The following is a 20,500-nucleotide window of genomic DNA, read 5'->3' as shown; positions in this document are numbered from 1 at the left end:
ATCCTTCATGTCCCATTATTCTCGGTAGACCTTTCCTAAGGACTATTGGTGCTATCATCGATATGAAGGAAGGGAATATTAGATTTCAATTTCCTCTAAATAAGGGCATGGAGCATTTTCCTAGAAAGAAAATAAGATTGCCTTATGAATCTATGACGAGGGCTACTTATGGTTTGAGCACCAAAGATCACTATACGTGATTCCATCACCTTATGCCTAGCTAAGGGCGTTAAACAATAGCGCTTGTTGGGAGGCAACCCAACGAATCTATCCTTTTTCTTTCTGTTTTGTGTTTTCCACACTTTCATAATTCTGTTATGATTGTGTTTTTTGTGTTTATTTTGCGTTTGTGCCAAGTAAAACCATTATGATTAGTCTTGGGGATGATCGTTTGGTCATGCTGGAAAAGACAGAAACTTTCCGCTAACGAAAAGAATTTTCGTTTTTTTCTGTAAGAGCTTTTGAGTTGATTCTTTTTGTTGCTGATTGCTACGCAAATTCTTCAGACTTTCGTCATTTTTCAGATTTTTTGAAGTACCAGAAGTATACGAAGTATACAAATTGCTACAGATTGGTCTGCTGTTAACAGATTCTATTTTTTTTGGACCGGCTACTGTAGGGAACCCCCCCCCCACAGCCTTTTTTCTTTTATTCCCATATATAAGAGCAGTATGTACAAGAAGGAAGTATAATGTACAAAGGGGAAGAGGAGCTAAGGCTACAAACCTCAAGGAGGCAAAAAAACAGATTCTGTTTTTGTTGAGTTGGTTGCTTATTTTGATGAAACTATGGATAGTATCGAGGGTATTAGCCATGGAAGATTGAAAATACAATAACCCAACATCAAGATAAGTAGAATTTAAGTTTGCTACAGTGCCTAAGGAAGTGGTGGTTTGCTTTCTTATACTAATGATATCACGAGTTTCTGTTTAAGTTTTGTGTTGTGAAGTTTTCATGTTTTGGGTGGAGTTCTTATGGACAAAGAGATAAAGAGTGGCAAGAGCTCAAGCTTGGGGATGCCCAAGGAACCCCAAGTTGATTCAAGGATGCCGAAAACGCCTAAGCTTGGGGATGCCCCGGGAAGGCATCCCCTCTTTCGTCTTCAATCCATCGGTAACGTTACTTGGGGCTATATTTTTATTCACCACATGTTATGTGTTTTGCTTGGAGCGTCTTGTGTCGTAGGAGTCTTTTATTTTTGTTGTGCCACAGTCTTCCTTGCTGCACACCTAGAGAGAGACATGCACTCACCGTGATTTTGTCGAGCTTCACTTATATCCTTTGATTAGGCAATTCAGCTCACATGTGTTTCACTTATATCTTTTGAGCTAGTTGATTTTGCTCTATGTGTTTCACTTCTATCTTTTAGAGCACAGAAGCGCGTGGCGTGGTAGTTGATCTATGCTATGAAAGTAGTCTCAAAAGGGGTAGTTATCCAAAGGGATATGAAAATTTCCACCTTCATGTGCATTGAGTAGTTAGAGAAGTTTGATTCACCTCAATTAGTTTTGAGTTGTGGTTGTGGTAATATTGAAGTTATACTAGTAAGGTGTTGTGGATCTAGAAATACTTGTGTTGAAGTTAGTGCTTCCCGTAGCATGCACGTATGGTGAACCACTATGTGATGAAGTCTGAGCATGATTAGTTTATTGATTGTCATCCTTTGTGTAGCGGTCGGGATCGCGCAATGGTTTATACCTACCAACCCTTCCCCTAGGAGTATGCGTTGAATGCTTTGTTTCGATTACTACTAAAACTTTTGCAACAAGTATATGAGTTATTCATGACTAATGTTGAGTACATGGTTTAGATGCACTTTCACCTTCCATCATCACTATCTTCTTTAGTGTCGTGCAACTTTCGCCGGTGCATAAAACCCACCATTAGCCTCCCTCAAAACAGCCACCATACCTACCTACTATGGCTTTTTCAAAGCCATTCTGAGATATATTGCCATGCAACTACCACCATGACATGTGCCACTACTTCTACAATGCCATTGCATGATCATAAGATAGCTAGCATGATGTTTCCATGATGTCTATGCCATGCTAGATCATTGTCACGATACACTACCGAAGGCATTCCATATAGAGTCATCATTGCTCTAAGTTTTGAGTTGTAAGTGTGATGATCATCATTGATGGATCATTGTCCCATGTGAGGAAATAAAAGAGGCCAAAGATGCCCACCAGAAAAAAAAGAGGCCAAACAGCCCCCCAAAAAAAGAGAAAAAGAGAGAAGGGACAATGCTACTATCTCCTTTCCACACTTGTGTTTCATATTTAGCACCATGATCTTCATGATTGAGAGTCTCTTGTTTTGTCACCACCATATAGCTAGTGGGAAATTTTCATTATATAACTTGGCTTGTATATTCCAATGATAGGCTTCCTCAAAATTGCCTTAGGTCTTCATGAGCAAGCAAGTTGGATGCACACCCACTAGTTTTCTTTAAGAGCTTTCACATACTCTTAGCTCTAGTGTATCATTTGTATGTCAATCCCTACTCATTCACATTGATATCTATTCATGAGCATCTCCATAGCTCATTGATATGCCTAGTCAATGTGACCATCTTCTCCTTGTTTGCCTTGCAACCTCCACCACACTCCATTCCACTTATAGTGCTAAAACCATGGCTCACGCTCACGCATTGCGTGAGAGTTGAAAAAGTTTGAGAAAGTAAAGGTGTGAAAACAATTACTTGGCCAATACCGAGGTTGTGCATGATTTAAATTCGTTGTGCAAGGATGATAGAGCATAGCCAGACTATATGATTTTGTAGAGATAACTTTCTTTTGGCCTTGTTATTTTGAAAGTTCATGATTACCTTGCTAGTTTGCTTGAAGTATTGTTGTCTCCACGTCAATAGCAAACTATTGTTTTGAATCTAATGGATCTAAACATTCACGTCACATAAGAGGAGTTACAAAGGACATCTATGCTAGGTAGCATGAAAGCATCAAAAAATCATTCTTTATCACTTCCCTACTCGAGGACGAGCATGAGTTAAGCTTGGGGATGCTTGATACGTCTCAAATGTATCTACAATTTTTGATGGTTTCATGATGTTATCTTGTCAACTTTGGATGTTTTATATACCTTTTATATCTTTTTTGGGACTAACTTATTCATTCAGTGCCAAGTGTCAGTTCCTGTTTTTTCTATGTTTTTGACTCTTTTCAGATCTGATTTTGGAACGGAGTCCAAACGGAATAAAATCTCTGAAATAAATTTTTCCAAAACAGAAGAAGATCGGGGGACTTGAGGGCCAAGGCACGAGGCCCACACGGAGCCCACAAGCCCTGTCGCCGCGACCAGGGGGCCCGCGGCCTCCAGACTTGTGGCCTCCCTGGCGCTCCCCTGCCCTAGCTCTTTGGCCTATATATTTCGTAAAATCCCAGAAAAAATCAGGGCGTCCACGAAACCACTTTTCCGCCGCCGCAAGCTTCCGTTTCCGCGAGATCTCATCTGGAGACCCTTCCTGGTGCCGTGTCGGAGGGGACTTTGGAGCTGGAGGGCTTCTACATCAACATCATTGCCTCTCCAATGACTCGTGATTAGTCCACTTCAGACCTACGGGTCTGTAGTTAGTAGCTAGATGGCTTCTTCTCTCTCTTGGATCTTCAATACAAAGTTCTCCATGATCTTCATGGAGATCTATCCGATGTAATCCTCTTTGGCGGTGTGTTTGTCGAGATCCGATGAATTGTGGATTTGTGATCAGATTATCTATGAATTATATTTGAGTCTTTGCTGATTTCTTATATGCATGATTTGATATCCTTGTAAGTCTCTCCGAGTCTTGGGTTTTGTTTGATCAACTAAATCTATGATTCTTGCAATGGGAGAAGTGCTTGGTTTTGGGTTCATACCGTGCGGTGACCTTTCCCAGTGACAGAAGGGGTAGCAAGGCACGCATCGTGTTGTTGCCATCAAGGGTAACTAGATGGGATTTCATCATAGATTTGAGATTGTCCATCTACATCATGTCATCTTGCTTAAGGCGTTACTCTGTTCTTATGAACTCAATACACTAGATGCATGCTGGAAAGCGGTCGACGTGTGGAGTAATAGTAGTAGATGCAGAAAGTATCGGTCTACTTGTTTTGGACGTGATGCCTATAGATATGATCATTGCCATAGATAACGTCACGACTTTGCGCAGTTCTATCAATTGCTCGACAGTAATTCGTTTACCCACCGTCTACTTGCTTTCACGAGAGAAGCCACTAGTGAACACTACGGCCCCCGGGTCTATTCACAACTATCATCTTAGCTTTTACTCTTACTTTGCTTTGTTTACTTTTTGCTTTCAGTTCTCACTTTGCAAACAATCTATAAGGGATTGACAACCCCTTCATAGCGTTGGGTGCAAGCTCTTTGTGTTTGTGCAGGTACTTGTGACTTGACGCGATCCTCCTACTGGATTGATACCTTGGTTCTCAAACTGAGGGAAATACTTACCGCCGCTGTGCTACATTACCCTTTCCTCTTCAAGGGAACACCAACGCAAGGCTCCAAGGCCGCGGGGGAATCCTTTGCATATTTGCCAAGGAAATCCCTATAGGCGTAGCCAAGCAACAGAAGGATTTCTGGCGCCGTTGCCGGGGAAGGTCTTTTGTTGCAGCAGCAGTAAGCCTCTAGTTGACTAGCCAGTTGATCAAGGATGGTTAAGGTTTTCTGACCATACGCAAGTGTTGTCACTTGATAACTGGATCACATCATTAGGAGAATGATGTGATGGACAGGACCCGAATTATAAACGTAGCATGTGATCGTGTTATTTTGTTGTTATTGTGTTCTGCATGTCAAGTATTCATTTCTATGACCATGAGATCGTGTAACTCACTGACACCGGAGGAATACCTTGCGTGTATCAAACGTCGCAACGTTATAGGGTGACTATAAAGGTGCTCTACAGGTATCTCCGAAGGTGTCCTTTGAGTTAGCATGGATTAAGACTAGGATTTGTCACTCCGTGTGACGGAGAAGTATCTCGGGGCTCACTCGGTAATACAACATCACATATAAGCCTTGCAAGCAATGTGACTAAAGTGTTAGTCACGGGATCTTGTATTACGGGACGAATAAAGAGACTTGTCGGTAACAATATTGAAATAGGTATAGGGATACCGACGATCAAATCTCGGACAAGTAACATACCGAATGACAAAGGGAATATTATACGGGATTATATGAATCCTTGGCACAGAGGTTCAACCGATAAAGATCTTCGTAGAGTATGTAGGATCCAATATGGACATCCAGGTCCCGCTATTGGATATTGGCCGGGGAGTGTCTCAGGTCATGTCTACATAGTTCTCGAACCCGCAGGGTGTGCACACTTAAGGTTGGGTGTTGTTTCGGTATAGTTGAGTTATAGGTGTTGGTGACCGAAGGTTGTTCGGAGTCCCGGATGAGATCACGGATGTCACGAGGGTTTCCAGAATGGTCCGGAAATGAAGATTGATATATGGGATGGTTTCATTTGGTCAACGGAAAGATTTCGGGCATTACCGACAATGTACCGGGAGTGAGTAATGGGTTCCGGGTTTTCACCGAGACGGGCCCACCCACCCGGGAGTGAGCCCAATAGTCCTAGGGTGGCGCACCAGCCCTTAGTGGGCTGATGATGCCAACCCAAGTGGGCTATGGTGCTAGAAGAAGAAAACCATAGAAAAAAAGAGAGGGTGGTGGGAAGGAAGAGGAGGACTCTTCCTTCCTAAACCGAATTGGAGTTGGAGTGCTCCTCCTCCTTTCGGCCGGCTCCCTTGGGGCTCTCTTGAGCCCCAAGGCTAGCCCCTCCCCTCCTCCTATATATACTAGAGGTTTTAGGGTTTTTGAGACACAACTTTGCCACGTGCAACTCAAACCTATACCTCGTAGTTCTACCTCTAGATCGGATTTCTGCGAAGCTCGGGCGGAGCCCTGCAGGAATAGATCATCATCATCATCACCGGCGCGCCATCACGCTGCCAGAGAACTCATCTACTTCCCCGTATCTCTTGCTGGATCAAGAAGGCGGAGATCGTCATCGAGATGTACGTGTGCTGAACGCGGAGGTGCCGTCCTTCGGTGCTAGATCGGGACGGATCGTGGGATGACGGTGATTTGAATCACGAAGTTGTACCACTACATCAACCGCGTTTCTTAACGCTTCCCGCTGAGCGATCTACAAGGGTATGTCGATCCGATCTCCCTCTCGTAGATGAACATCACCATGATAGGTCTTCGTGTGCGTAGGAATTTTTTTGTTTCCCATGCAATGTTCCCCAACAGGGAGTAGTTCACCCTCATGGTTGAGGGTATGTAATAGTAGCTATGTGATTGCTCTCTCTCTCTCTCTCTCGTGTTCCTGAGATGCCATGATCTTGATGTATCATGAGCTATGATAATATAGTTGGATCATATGATGTTCTTCCCTTGCTATCTTGATATGATGAATTAAATCTTTCCCTTTGAGATCTCGTTATGTTGGATTGAATATATTGGATTTGAGATCACTTGATGTATGTTTTGCATGTGGATACCCATGGTGACAATGGAGTGTTCTCTTGATTCACTTGATATATGTTTTGGTACTCAACTTATGGATTCCCGTGGTGACAATGATGTAATCTATGCATATGGGTTGATACACGTTCTTGTAGAGATACTCTTTGAAGTTCTTTGTGTTCGATTGAATATGATGAATTTGAAATTGTTTGATGCATGTTGAATAATTAACCCACACATACTTGAGGTGACATTGGAGTATCTAGGCGACATTAGGATTTATGATGTCTATCATTGATGTTATTTTAGTATGAATTGTAGGCCCATTTGTGAGACCTATATGAATAGCTCAATAGATTGGTCGAAAAGGATAACTTTGAGGTGGTTCTACTACCTACAACAATTTCATCTTATATTCTCTCCTACTTATGAGCTTTGGAGTGATTATTTATTGCACGTTGAGGGATGAACATGTGATTCTATTATGTTAGCATTGTTGAGAGATTGCACTAGTGACAGTATGAACCCTAGGCCATATTTCCAAGAATTTATACAATGTTTTGCTCGTTGTTTGTCACTTCCCACCTTGCTATTTTTATATTTTTAGATTATAAAAACCTATATATACTATCTATATTGTACTTGTACCACCATCTCTTTGTCGAACTAGTGCACCTATACAATTTATCATTGTATTGGGTGTGTTGGGGACAAAAGAGATTTCTTGTATTTGATTGCAGGGTTGTTTGAGGGAGACCATATTCATCCTACACCTCCCATATATTGATAAACCTTAGTTCATCCACTTGAGGGGAAATTGTCGTTGTCCTACAAAACTTTGCACTTGAAGGCCCAACAACGTCTACAAGAATAAAGTTGTGTAGCAGACGTCAATGCACAACAAAACCACTTGGGGTAAATTGTCTATGATCATGTTTTGGATTGTTGAGTATATGAGCAAATTACTACAAGATTTAATCTGAATAAATAGTAAATATATCATGACGACAATAACGAAGATTGAACTAATCATATAGGCTGGCATAATAGACGAACAAATCAAATTTACGACACAAACTAGTATGAGCTAGGCTCGGCTCAATTCCGCTACCCGCGACGCGGCGGGGCGAGGAGGAGGAGCGCGCATGTAGGTTTCCTCTTCTCATTCTCGTACAAGTGCTAGAAGAGATCACCTTATAACGTAGTGCAACTTTCTCCCAACTAGCAATATGTGACTAAATATTAGTCCCACTCACAGCACACACATAACCATGCAAGAATGGCCATGAGAATTTTAGATCTTAGTTGGGCTTTGGGCCAAAGGCCTCTTAGCAAAAATCCAACAATATCTTCATATAGGTTAAGACATGACAATACGTCACATTCTTTTCATCAGAATTTTGGGATGTAGTACATCTTATAACTTGATATATCCATGACATTTTCCGACAAAAATAATTCTTCAAGAGAGCGAGATGTATTTGGAATATATACGACGCCTCCACTGAGTTGTATATAATCCTCTTTGTCATTTCGAAGGATGTATATATTTGCATGCAACATCCCTACTATATTGCACGTACTTTTAAAGTTCTTTCAAAACTTTTCATGTAAATTAACACAAAATACACTATTTAAATCTAGTTGAGTCCAAACTCTGCATATATATGAAAATTAAGAAGTCAACTCAAGCACCCTACTATACATGATCACTCATCAACATGATGATCGACACAACCTTTTTTCCACATACAATGCTACAAACTTACATTTTGAATACAAACATGTGATCAATATATCATAGTGTGTTGAGGGCAACCACTAGAGCTCCTTGTTTGCATGTATGAGTATGCCACCAAGTCACCGTTTGAATTAGGGCTTAAAATGAGCCTCATATAATAATAATACATTGAAGTAAATTCATGAATTGTAAACAAATTGATGTCCCCTTCTCCAAAAGAACCATGCAAAATAAGTGTTGAAACACTTTGAGTGATGATAGCAGTTGTGATAGCCCGATGCCGACGTTCCACAAGATTTCCCTTTTCTTTCCGTTTTCGTCGTGTGGTTATTTTTATTTGTCGCATCATCATCGCATCATGCGCATCATCAGCATTGCATCGGCACCCCGTTGCCGCCAGTTTTCAAAACTTGCATCCGTTGTTAGTTGCCGGTTCTCGTCGTTGTCCGTTCTGAGCCCGACCGCACTCGCACGCGCCCACGGCATCGTTCGATCCCTGTTTTCAAAAGTGTGCGTAAAACTTTCTCTGATCGGGGTGAAACTTGGTATGCGGTCGAAATTAGTTATAGCTAGGCCGCCTGTCGAATTTCGTCGCGATCGGAGTCCGTCTCGTACCCGAACGGTCGACCGTAGCGGCACCATCTTCGGTCTACCGTCGGACGTCTGTCGGTGTTTCAAAACTCGTTGCCGCGCCGCCCGTTCTCCCTCTTGTCCCCAGATATCCCCTCTACACGGTCACGTATCCATTCCCACATCTGTGGCCATCCGTTCACGAACCCGTGGTCGAAATCGGATCCCGATTCGGATAAACCTAGCCCCATTTGCTATAAATAGACCCCCAAAACCTGCCTACTCTAGCTAACCCTAGTCCCACCTCGGGATCCGCGCCGCCCCACCTCTCCTCCTCTCCACGCAGCACTCTCTCTTCCCCACCAGCCGCCACGGGCCCGCCGAGCCCAGATCGGGCCCGCCCGAGCCCATCGCGCCGCCGCCTCTCTCTCTGCCCAAGCAACCACCACGCCCTCTCCTCGAGCCCTCCTCCCGAGCTCGCCCGTGCGCCATGCTCCGGCCGCCGCAAGTCCCAGTCGCCGGAGCACGCCGCCACACACCTTCCTCGCCGGTCGTCCCGTGCCCCGCCGTCGGTGCATCGCCGGTCCCCGAGCGCCTCCAGCACCGCCGCCGCTCGCGCGCGTTGCCTCGCCGCCACCGCCGCGCCAGAGCTCGCCTCCCGTGACCCCGTCGACCAAATCCGGTCCGGGCCCTCCTCCCCACGCCTCCGCCGTGCGCCCTAGGCCGGTCGTCGCCCCTGCTCCGCCGCCCAGTCCCCGCCAGTAGCGCCGCCGCCAACAGTCGTGGTCGAGGGAACGACCGAGGGGAACGACGCCCCTTCCAGTGCGCCTGGGCCGCAGCGCCCCAGGCCGGCTCGGCCTCCCCGCGGCCCAGTCCCAGGTGGGCCGGCCTCGCCTCCCGGCCCAGCTCCACCAACCACCGGCCCGAAGCTCCGTCCTCCCAAATCGGCCCAAGTGGCCAGGGTGAGCACTCCCCTGCGCCTGTGCGTTTTTATTTTTTTATTTTTATTTTGTTGTTGTGCTAGTTGTGTTGGGCCTAGTAGTAGATCCGGCCCATTAGATATTAGTTATTTTTCGGAATTAGTAAATTCCAGAAAATAGCTATTTTAAAACCCCCGTAACTTATATTCCGTTAGTCGGATCGAGGCGTATTTTATATGGTTTTGGGGTAATTTTGCGAGTAGAACACGATTTCACAACTTGCATATTTGTTTGTTGTAGTTTAGTGTGCCTAATGCCTAGTTTTGCGTGCTGTCTCAACACTTTAGTTGCCCGTATATTTTATCGCGCAAGTCCGGGTTGCTCGTATGCCGTATTAGAAATGCCCATGTTTTAGGAATCATTTTTCCATGTATTTTAGAGCGGTCACTCGTATTTTTGCGCGTAGGGATTTGTCGCTAGTTTATTTTTTCCGTGTATAGGTTAATTTCTCGCATTTACGTGTGGCATTATTTTTGTTGCGCAACCCCACATATTTTATATGTTTTCGGGGTAGAAAAATCCATGGGATTTTCCTGTGCAATTAGTTTTAGCTTTTGAGCAAGTTAGTTCGCGCGATATTTTGTCATGTTGCCCTCTTGTCTTTTTTGTAGGATTTATTTCGTGCTCCAGTTGATTAAGTTGTCAACTAGGGAATTGTTCTTGGGTGTTTATACTAGCCCCTGGTATTTTTGGTTGCAATAGAAATGCATGTTTAGGTGTGGTTTGCTTGCTCTCAAGTTGCTAGAAGTAGTGTTGATTTGGAGGAGCTGAAATATTTCTAAGTCTGAATTCTGTTATATTTTGTTGTTGTTTTGTTTTGCTTCTATCTTTAAATATGTAGCTCTTTTGAGGTTGGTCCAATGGAGTTAGTTGTAGCCCTTGTGTTTCTCTAGCATGCTGTAAATTTTCATGCCATTTGGAGTCCTGAAGCTATAGGTTTTGCTGCTGTCAATATTGCTTCAGATCGAAAACTGCACTTTCATGAGGTGTAATTTTCACTAAGTCTGAAATAGTGTGTGAGATGCCATTTTGTGTCTTCTTTCCCTAGTGATCCATGATGCCATGCTAGATGTTGTTAGTTGTTTGTAGTAGTGCTTCTTGCCCTCTTTCGTGACATGCCTTGCTTGAGTTTATCGGAGTTGTGTAGCCCGTAGTTGTGGGGCGTAGAAAATGCTATGTGGCTGATTTTGGCAGATTGTAGTGATTTCTTGTTTTGCTCGTAGTTGTTGAACCGTAGCTCCGATTTGATCGTGTCCTGCATGAAACTTGCTTAGAATCTCGTGTAGTTTCATTTTCTCTTGCTGGTTGTATGTTTTGAAGTGCTCGTGACTGTCGCTGCACACATATTGCATTCATGCCATCATTTCTTGCGGTGCTTGTAACTTTTGACCCGTAGCTCCGTTGGAGATGTTCTCTATGTGTAAATTGCTTGCCATGATGCATATAATCAAGTGAACCTACTTGTTTTGTTATTTAACAACCAATTAAATGTGTTAGTTCAGATCTGGACAGAATTGTAAATTAACATGTGAGGTCGTCTCGGAGATGATATATGTCATTTCCGACCTCATTTAAAATGTCTAGATAGGTAGTTTAATTTCCGCTTCGCCTCTTGCGTGTTTGACAACATTAATATTGCCGTATAAATAACGGGGAGTGAACTAAATAATTCATATGTGGAGTTTCGTCAATATGCAACTCGTTGCATATTGAACTTCACCTAATGTGTAGTGTTTGATTGTGTGAATTGTCATGCCGTGACTTGCATGTATTCAACTGCTCATGCATCATATGTGTTGTGCATCGTGTGGTGGATTCCGTGTGTTGATTCTTGTCTCCGGTTTCCTCCGTATCGATAGAGTTCCGCAAGCGTGTCGGATGTGAGGACCCGTTCGACTACGTCGGTTCGTCTGCTTCATGGAGTCGTTCTTCTTCCAAGCGGGATCTCAGGCAAGATGACCATTTCCCCAGATACCATTACTATCATTGTCATGCTAGTTTTATCGCTTCTATTGATTATGTCTCGTTGCCTACCACATGTTAAATATCAGCCTCTCTACAATGCCATGAAACCTTCAACCTGGTCAACCTAGCAAATCACTGATTGGCTATGTTACTGCTTGCTTAACCCTGTTGATAGCGTTGCTAGTTGCAGGTGCAGTTGCTTCCATGTGATAACATGGGTTCTTTGTCATATCACCATATTAATGCTATCTATTTTAATGCACCTATATACTTGGTAAAAGGTGGAAGGCTCGGCCTTTCTAGACTGGTGTTTTGTTCCACCTTTGCCCCCTTAGTTTCGGCTACCGGTGTTATGTTCCATAATCGAGCGCTCCTAACACGATCGGGGTTGTTATGGGGACCCCCTTGATAATTCGTTTTAGATTAAAGTTGGTCTGGCAAGGTCCAACTTTGGTTCTACATTTTCTCAACATAATAATTCTGTTAAACTGAAATGCATAGGGAGTTAGCGCTACCCGAGGAGTAATTTTACATAAACAGGGGGGGCAGTGCTGATGGTGTTGGTCCCAAAAGGACAGACTGCGGGACCACCACGGGGCAACTCGAGGTTTGGTACCTGTAGGCTTTTCCATCCGTCGTGTCCTGAGAACGAGATACGCGGCTCCTATCGGGTTCGTCGACACGTCGGGCGGCCTTGCTGGATTAGTTTTACCTTTGACGAGATATCTTGTGCATCGGGATTCCAGTGATGCTTTGGGTAATCTTAGAGTTGAGGTTTTCCACTAGGGAATCCGACGAGATCGCGAGCTTCGTGATTGAGGATTTCTATGCGGCTTGTGGTAATTTGTGATGGACTAGTTGGAGCACCCCTGCAGGGTTAAATCTTTCGGAAATCCGTGCCCGCGGTTATGTGGCAATGTGGAAACTTTGTTTAACACTGGTTCTAGATAACTTGAAGTAACTTAATTAAAATATGCCAACTGTGTGCGTAACCGTGACTGTCTCTTTCGTGAGTTCCTTCTCCGATCGAGGACACGGTGGGGTTATGTCTGACGTAGGTAGGTGTTCAGGATCATTCATTTGATCATCATTAGTCACGTCCGTTATGCGTAGATCTTGCCCCTCTTATTTTCTTGTACTCGTAAGTTTAGCCACCAAATATATGCTTAGCCGCTGCTGCAACCTCACCGCTTAACCATACCTCACCCATTAAGGTTTGCTAGTCTTGATACCTTTGGAAATGAGATTGCTGAGTCCCTTGTGGCTCACAGATTACTACAACACCAGTTGTAGGTACATGTAAAGGTTACTTGACGCGAGCGCGTTGATTGTTCATTTGGAGTTGCTTCTTCTTCTTCTTCTTCATCGATCTAGGATAGGTTCCAGGCCGGCAGCCTGGGATAGCAAGGATGGACGTCGTTCTTATTTTTGTTTGTTTGTTTTCCTCCGTAGTCGGACCCTGCTCTTACTCTTGATGATTATGTAATGTACTGACGTGACTTTGATGTAGCTTGTGACGAGTGTAAGCCAATTCTATTTATATCTCAACCTTTTCAGTACATGTACTTGTAATGATATCCATTCTTGCGACACGACGAGATGCGCTTCTATCCCTGACAAGGCCTTCGTGCCAAATTGAGGATAGGGTCGCATCTTGGGTGTGACATCAGTACTCTCAGATTGTCTTCTGGTTTTTAGCACTATTGTGCCTAGACTCGAAATTTGTTTGTACTTATCTCCCTATCTATTAAAGTTCGGCGAACGACCCTTCGAACAAAAAAAAAATATAATTTTGTTTTCTTCGAAAAAGAGAATGGAGAACATAAAGATGCTACACCTTCATTGTTTTTTGTTGTTGTTTCGAAACTGGTCCAGGTCTATTATAAAGGTTCATCAGAATTACATATCACCTCAAATGTAATAAAAAAATACATCGAGATTCGTAGATCACCGAACAACCACTATCGCCGCTAGAACGGGAGGACGATGTGTTGTTGTCGTCGCTCCCCTACCGAAGGCTGCCTGACCTTGTTGATGACAGTCGTGAAATCTTCGTTTACGTGACCCTAAGGACTAGTGCCCTCGATCCATTCGTCACCATTGAACCCTTGAATAGATCTTAAGCACCTGCCATCAAATCTCGCCACATGATGAGAAACTCAAACCTCACCATCCTAAGTAGACGGCACAAATCTATGTTTGAGCTCCGTCGACTATGTCCATATGGACAAACTGAGGAGGGTCGGAGCCCAAAAGAAAAACTCGAAGAAGAAACATCACCATTCGTTGGAGCGCTGTTCCTGCGAGGACTAAAAAACACTAACCTAAACTACCAACCAAAGTGAAGGAACCGAGATTTCCCTATCCGCCACCTACCGTCGGAGCGACATGCAGATGTGAGGCGAATCCACACGCTCGTCGAAGAAAACTCGAGGGAGAGTTTGACCTAACCGCCAAGTGATAGGGAAGAGAAAACTAATCATGTATAACACTTCCTAGTTCATGCATTATATTTGTAACTACTATTCTCTTCTTCTCAAAAGTGTAACTATTTTGTATTTGATGTACACTTGTTTTATACTGCTTGAAAACCACTCCCTCCCCTCAATGTCGTGCGTTCGAATGGATCCATGTTTACATATGCAAGACAAGGCATACCTCGTGCGGAGGCATGAAGACATGGAGTTTATTTGAATTAATGATGTCACATACCTTATATATATATATTATTGTTGCTTCAGGCAGTAAGTGATTTACATTTAATCATCTACATCGGTAGATTCAAAAAACTATATAGCCAATATATGTGTTATGAGGTGGCTTTCGTTCCGCTCACACATCCCAAAATGAATTTAGGATGATGAAATAACACTTGCAATCAACATTCTATATCGATAAATAATCTATTGTATCCAGCCATAATGAAAATCCATGTTTACGCATTATGTAAAACTGAAAAGGAAATAACTCCATCTAAACAATTCAATGCACAACAACCATGTATAAACATATCGTTAATTTTGTCGCTTTTCGACCATAGTAATCAATGTGAAACCATACTCACACGAGCACCTAGTCACTACCAAACATCATAAAAACTACACGAACACAACGCAACTAAAATAAATACTTCCGAGCAATATTGTTTTCATCTATTAACTGGTAACAGTCGTAACCGAATTCACTTACCATATAGTACTACGTACTTTGGATCGATATTTTACTTTACAAGCTATAGAAGTTACTCTGCGGTTTTGCCGTAATGATTAACCTCGCCGCAAATGATTCTACTGCATCAATTTATCTTTTAACACCCACATTTCATTTCCTTTCGAAAAAAAACACATTTCATTTCGAAATTATTCGGAGAAACATTTTGAAAACACAGGAAGCTCAGCCTCAGCTCATCGACCTTGAACACCGTCGGCCCGGACACGTGCACGCGCGACCCCCCGCCACGATCACGGCCGTCCAAGTCCGTCCGCTCCCCATCCGACGGCCAGGCGCAGCCAGGGTTTTTGCCGCGGGGGTACAAATAGCCTTCTTCCCCCTCCGCCGCCGCCTCCTCCCTCTCCTCCCTCGCCACGCCGCAGTTGGGAGCCAGGCCCCCGGCTCTTATCAAACCCTAAACCAAAAAAATACCTCAAAAAAATCCGCAAAACCACGAAAAAAAAATTCTATCCTTCGATCGGTGATGGCGGCGCAGGCGGCGAGCTCGGCGTCGGAGGGCGGCTCCCCGGCCGCGGCGGCCGCTGCGGCTGCGGCGGCGGCGTCGTCGTTCCCGGCCACGTCGCTGTACGTGGGCGACCTAGACGTGAGCGTGCAGGACGCGCAGCTCTTCGACGTCTTCGCCCAGATCGGCGGCGTCGTGTCCGTGCGTGTCTGCAGGGACGTCACCTCGCGGAAGTCGCTCGGATACGCCTACGTCAACTACAACACCCCAGCCGACGGTGAGCCGGCCCTCCCCCATTCCCCACGTCGGCCGATTAGCGTTTTTTGCGCCGCTAGGTTGCCGGTCGAATTACTCTTATTAGCGCTCGTTGCATGAAGCTCTCGGATTTGTTTTCGTTTCGATGCGGTTGAGTTTGTTGGTTGTTTCGGTTAGGTAGTTCAGGCGGTGGCTGAGGCAGTTAGGGATTTGGTTGTCGGCGATTCAGAGCTTATAGCACCGTGTCACTTGTTTTGGAAGTTTGCACTGTGGTCGATATTTTTTGCTGAACTTATGTACTAAATGTGCTGTTTTTCCTGTTTTGGTATTTTATCCTGACCTTTTAGTTAGGTGGTTGCCACAATCCCGGAGTTATTTACCTAAATTTGTGTAGCATACATGCATTAGAATCAAAGTTAAATAGGTGCTGGGTTAGCTTGGTGGGCAGAATATAGGTTTCTTAGGTTCCACCGTCCTTGGAACAAGGCTCTGCAGTGTGAAGGTGTGGTTGTGGATTAAGGGTGAGGGAGAAAGGGTGGATGATGAAGGGTGAGGAAGAAGAGTGAACAAAGTGGATGAGCGAGAGGGAGAGCCACAGGGTGAGACTGCTGCATGTAGTGGTGCTGGCGGCAGTCTCTTGTTGCTGCACCAGGGTTTAGATGTGGTTTTGTAACGGTGGTTTTGGCTTAAGCTCATGGTGGCGTGGTTTGTTCCAATGCCGATTTTGTCTTTCTCTGAGGCAGTCGGTGATTCGGTGGTCGATGAGTGGTCACAAAAATTCTCATGTCAGGTGTTTCGAAAGTTTGGACGGTTGTTTATTTGTGACCGATAGGGATATAGTTGATTCTGATCTTGCTGTAGTTACCGTTTTGCTGTTTTATCCCAGGCATGTGGTGTCTACAATCCTGGGGTGCATTAATTAATTTGTGAAGTAACCCAAATACATTTATTTAAGCTTGTACTATGTTTGCTGAATGCTTATGTTTAGTAGCTCTGCTCCCGTGAAAATGATACTTCAAGCTAGGTAACTGTTTGCTGAATAATAGGTGATGCTGTCCTTGGCAAGTTTCTATGGTTGATCAAATGTTCACATGGCTCACTCTTTCCTTGAGATATATATATTTTCTTATAGAATCACATCCATGCATATATCCTTCTTGTATATCTGCAAGGCCTTTTAGTGGTTCCATACTGATTTTGAAATATCTTGCAGCTGCACGGGCTCTTGAAATGCTCAACTTCACTCCTATCAACGGGAGGCCTATCAGGATAATGTATTCTAACCGTGACCCCAGCTTGCGCAAGAGTGGCACAGCAAATATATTTATTAAGGTCTGCACACATTTTGAATGCAGTTATTGAATCTTATTGTTGTAGCGCTACTATATTTATCTAACCTGACATCTTGTCCTTTATAATCTGCAGAATCTTGACAAGTCAATTGACAACAAAGCTTTGCATGACACATTTTGTGTGTTTGGAAACATTCTTTCATGTAAAGTTGCAACAGATCCTGCTGGGGAATCAAAGGGCTATGGCTTTGTTCAGTATGAGCGGGATGAGGCTGCTCATGCTGCTATTGAGAAACTCAATGGGATGCTTATGAATGACAAGAAGGTTTATGTTGGGCCTTTTGTTCGTAAGCAGGAGAGAGATAACTCTCCAGGCAGTGTCAAGTTCAATAATGTCTATGTAAAGAACCTAGCTGAGACTACCACTGAAGATGACTTGAAGGAAATCTTCGGGAAGTTTGGAACAATAACAAGTGTTGTTGTAATGCGGGATGGGGATGGAAGATCCAAGTGTTTTGGATTTGTGAACTTTGAAAGTCCAGATGAAGCTGCTCTGGCTGTTCAAGATTTGAATGGCAAGAAATTTAGTGACAAGGAATGGTACGTTGGAAGAGCGCAGAAGAAGTCGGAAAGGGAGATGGAGTTGAAGGAGAAGTTTGAAAAGAACCTTCAAGAGGCAGCAGATAAGTATCAAAACACCAACTTGTATCTGAAGAACTTAGATGATACTGTTGATGATGAAAAGTTGCGAGAACTTTTTGCTGAGTTTGGAACTATTACTTCCTGCAAGGTTTGTTTTAGTTATCAGCTGCTGATCTAAATGATGCGTATGCTTCCCACATGTGCTACTAACTGAAAGTCTGTCACAGGTTATGCGTGATTCCAATGGTGCAAGCAGAGGTTCTGGATTTGTTGCTTTTAAATCTGCTGATGATGCTTCCCGAGCTGTAAGCTTGAGCTTTACTTTGTGTAAATAAGTACTCCCTCTGTCCCAAAATAAGTGTCTCAACTTTGTACTAGCTCTAGTACAAATTTGTATTATGCTTGAGACAGTTATTTTGGGACGGAGGGAGTATGATTTTTTTTTTTTGCTTCTGGTGATTTTTGGTCCCTAAAGTTATTTATTCTTATCATTGCATGTTAGCTTGCTGAAATGAACAACAAGATGGTTGGCAATAAACCACTTTATGTTGCACTCGCACAGCGCAAGGAAGACAGGAAAGCTAGGCTGCAGGTATGAACTTCTGTTTGAAATTGTATTTTACATGACTGTAATATTCCTGAGACGTATACTTGTATAGTATTTCCTCACCTAGTTTTTCAGCAAAACCTACTGAGATGAACACCTACACAATCTGATGGCATCCAATTCGTGGGTCTAGTGCTTTCTCATGATACCGATGTTCAGTATACCAGCTAAATGTTCCATTATATTCATTTTTAAGTCAATAATTTGACTGTCAACACTCAATAGAATTGCGGTGTTTTTATGTAAACTTTCTTCACGACATGGTGTCCAAGCTATTTATTGGGTTTTCTGTCACCAACTGCTGTTCATTGCAGGCACAGTTTTCACAAATGCGTCCTGTTCCAATGGCTCAAACTGTTGGTCCTCGTATGCAAATGTTACCTCCTGGTGTTCCGGTTGGTCAGCAAATGTTTTATGGCCAGCCACCAGCGTTTATTAACCCCCAGGTGAGTAGGGTTAAAAAATTCTCATTGTCCATCACATTGTTATGTTGCTAGCTTGCTGGATTTGATTTACATTACATAACATTATTATGTTGTTAGGTGTAATAATTTTCTCAAGCCAGCTTGTGCCATTGCTTTAGCACAAAGGGCCATTACCAATATTTTCTCATTGTTCTTGCTTATGCTTTCACATTTGCGTATTTTGACATTGTGTAGTGTAGTACTTTATCATTTGGCTGTACAATACAGCAACTTGGCCATAATTATTTCTGCTAGTGTAATGAAGTTTCATGAGCAAGCAGCGCAATTTGCTTTTGGGTTTTCAATTATGTAGATCTAGAATTCCCTTGCTCAATATCACACATGATATTTTTATTACAATGATTCTGGATTGACAATGTGTGGTCTTTTTGTAGCCTGGGTTTGGCTTCCAGCAACCCTTCATGCCTGGAATGAGGCCAGGTGGTGCTCCGATGCCAAACTTTATGATGCCTATGGTTCAGCAAGGACAACAACCACAACGCCCAGCTGGTAGGCGAGCTGGTGCTGGGGGAATGCAGCAATCCATGCAGATGGGTCAGCAGCAGGTAACCTACAGCTGGTGCTTCACTTCTCTTCAATATGCAATATTTTCCTAGGGGGTTGTAGAGCCATTTGACAATCAATCTGGTTTAGAGGCTCTAAAATCTATCTACATTGCAGATGATGGGTAGGGGTGGTGGTCGTGGTTACCGCTATCCAACTGGGCGTGGCATGCCTGATCCTGCTATGCATGGTGTTGGGGGTGTGATGACATCCCCATATGAGATGGGAGGCATGCCTATGAGAGATGCCGGTGCGTCACAGCCAGTTCCAATTGGGGCATTGGCTTCTGCACTTGCCAATTCACCCCCAGAGACGCAAAGAATGGTACGGGAATGGGGCTCTCTAGGTATTGTTTTATTAGGAAGATGTGTTGTTTTGTGGAACTTGACCTTGTTTTGTTTGTTGCTGCAGATGCTTGGCGAGAACTTGTACCCTCTTGTTGATCAGCTGGAGCACGACCAGGCTGCCAAGGTTACTGGCATGCTTCTGGAGATGGACCAGACCGAGGTGCTTCACCTGCTTGAGTCGCCAGACGCTCTCAAGGCCAAGGTTGCTGAAGCCATGGAGGTTCTCCGCAGCGCTCAGCAGCACACCAACCAGTCCCCCGAGCAGCAGCTGGCTTCGCTTTCGTTGAATGACGGCCTCATCTCTTCCTGAGCTAAACAGCGACAATTTTTGCACCATATCAAACTTATCTAGACTGAAAATGACTTGGTTTATTTGAGACTTAGCTTTTGCCAGTAGTTGAACTAGTCTTTTAGGCTTCCCATGGATTGGCTTATTTTATTTGCATGGATTGGTTATTTTGTTTAAGGTGTCCTCAGGATTGTCACCGAATCTATCTGGCTTTCTCACTTTCGTGGTTGTTTCTATCTTTGTGAGCACTGTTTGCTTTGTGCCTATGATCTTATCTTTAACTCACAAGTAAAGATAGCAACTCTAGCAGGCGTCGTTGTACTTGGGGTCGATGAGCGTCGGCGCAGGGCTGGGTCGATGAGCGTCGGCGCAGGGCTGGCCCAGGGAACGTTGTGTTCTAGGGGGCGTTCATGTCGGCCGCAGACTGTGATGCCGCCACTGCCTATGCCGTCGCGGCCTGGCGCGCCTTCTCGCATCTCCTTCTCCATGTCTTGTTTGAGCATCTTGAGGTACTCGTAGTGGCAGCCTTCTGCGTCAATGTTCGAGGTATGCCGCCTTCTGCGTCGGTGCCAATGTTCGAGGTATGCCGCCTTCTGCATTGCCCCAACCC

The 20,500-nt window shown here is 44.0% G+C and overlaps 1 protein-coding gene across 1 annotated transcript; it reads left to right on the top strand.

Moving 5' to 3' along the window:
- Positions 1-15,333: 15,333 nt before the first annotated feature.
- Positions 15,334-20,108, top strand: LOC123398305 (polyadenylate-binding protein 8-like). The gene is made up of 9 exons (XM_045092783.1): positions 15,334-15,707; positions 16,899-17,017; positions 17,111-17,767; positions 17,847-17,924; positions 18,122-18,211; positions 18,541-18,672; positions 19,086-19,256; positions 19,372-19,578; positions 19,666-20,108. The coding sequence occupies exons 1-9, from the start codon at positions 15,452-15,454 to the stop codon at positions 19,909-19,911; spliced, it is 1,956 nt and encodes a 651-aa protein (XP_044948718.1). The 5' UTR covers positions 15,334-15,451; the 3' UTR covers positions 19,912-20,108.
- The last annotated feature ends 392 nt before the right edge of the window (positions 20,109-20,500 follow it).

The sequence above is a fragment of the Hordeum vulgare genome, chromosome 5H (assembly GCF_904849725.1).
Source record: "Hordeum vulgare subsp. vulgare chromosome 5H, MorexV3_pseudomolecules_assembly, whole genome shotgun sequence".
Classification (NCBI taxonomy): domain Eukaryota; kingdom Viridiplantae; phylum Streptophyta; class Magnoliopsida; order Poales; family Poaceae; genus Hordeum; species Hordeum vulgare.
Note: the sequence above shows the minus strand (reverse complement) of the source record. Positions and strands in the feature narration are given on the sequence as shown.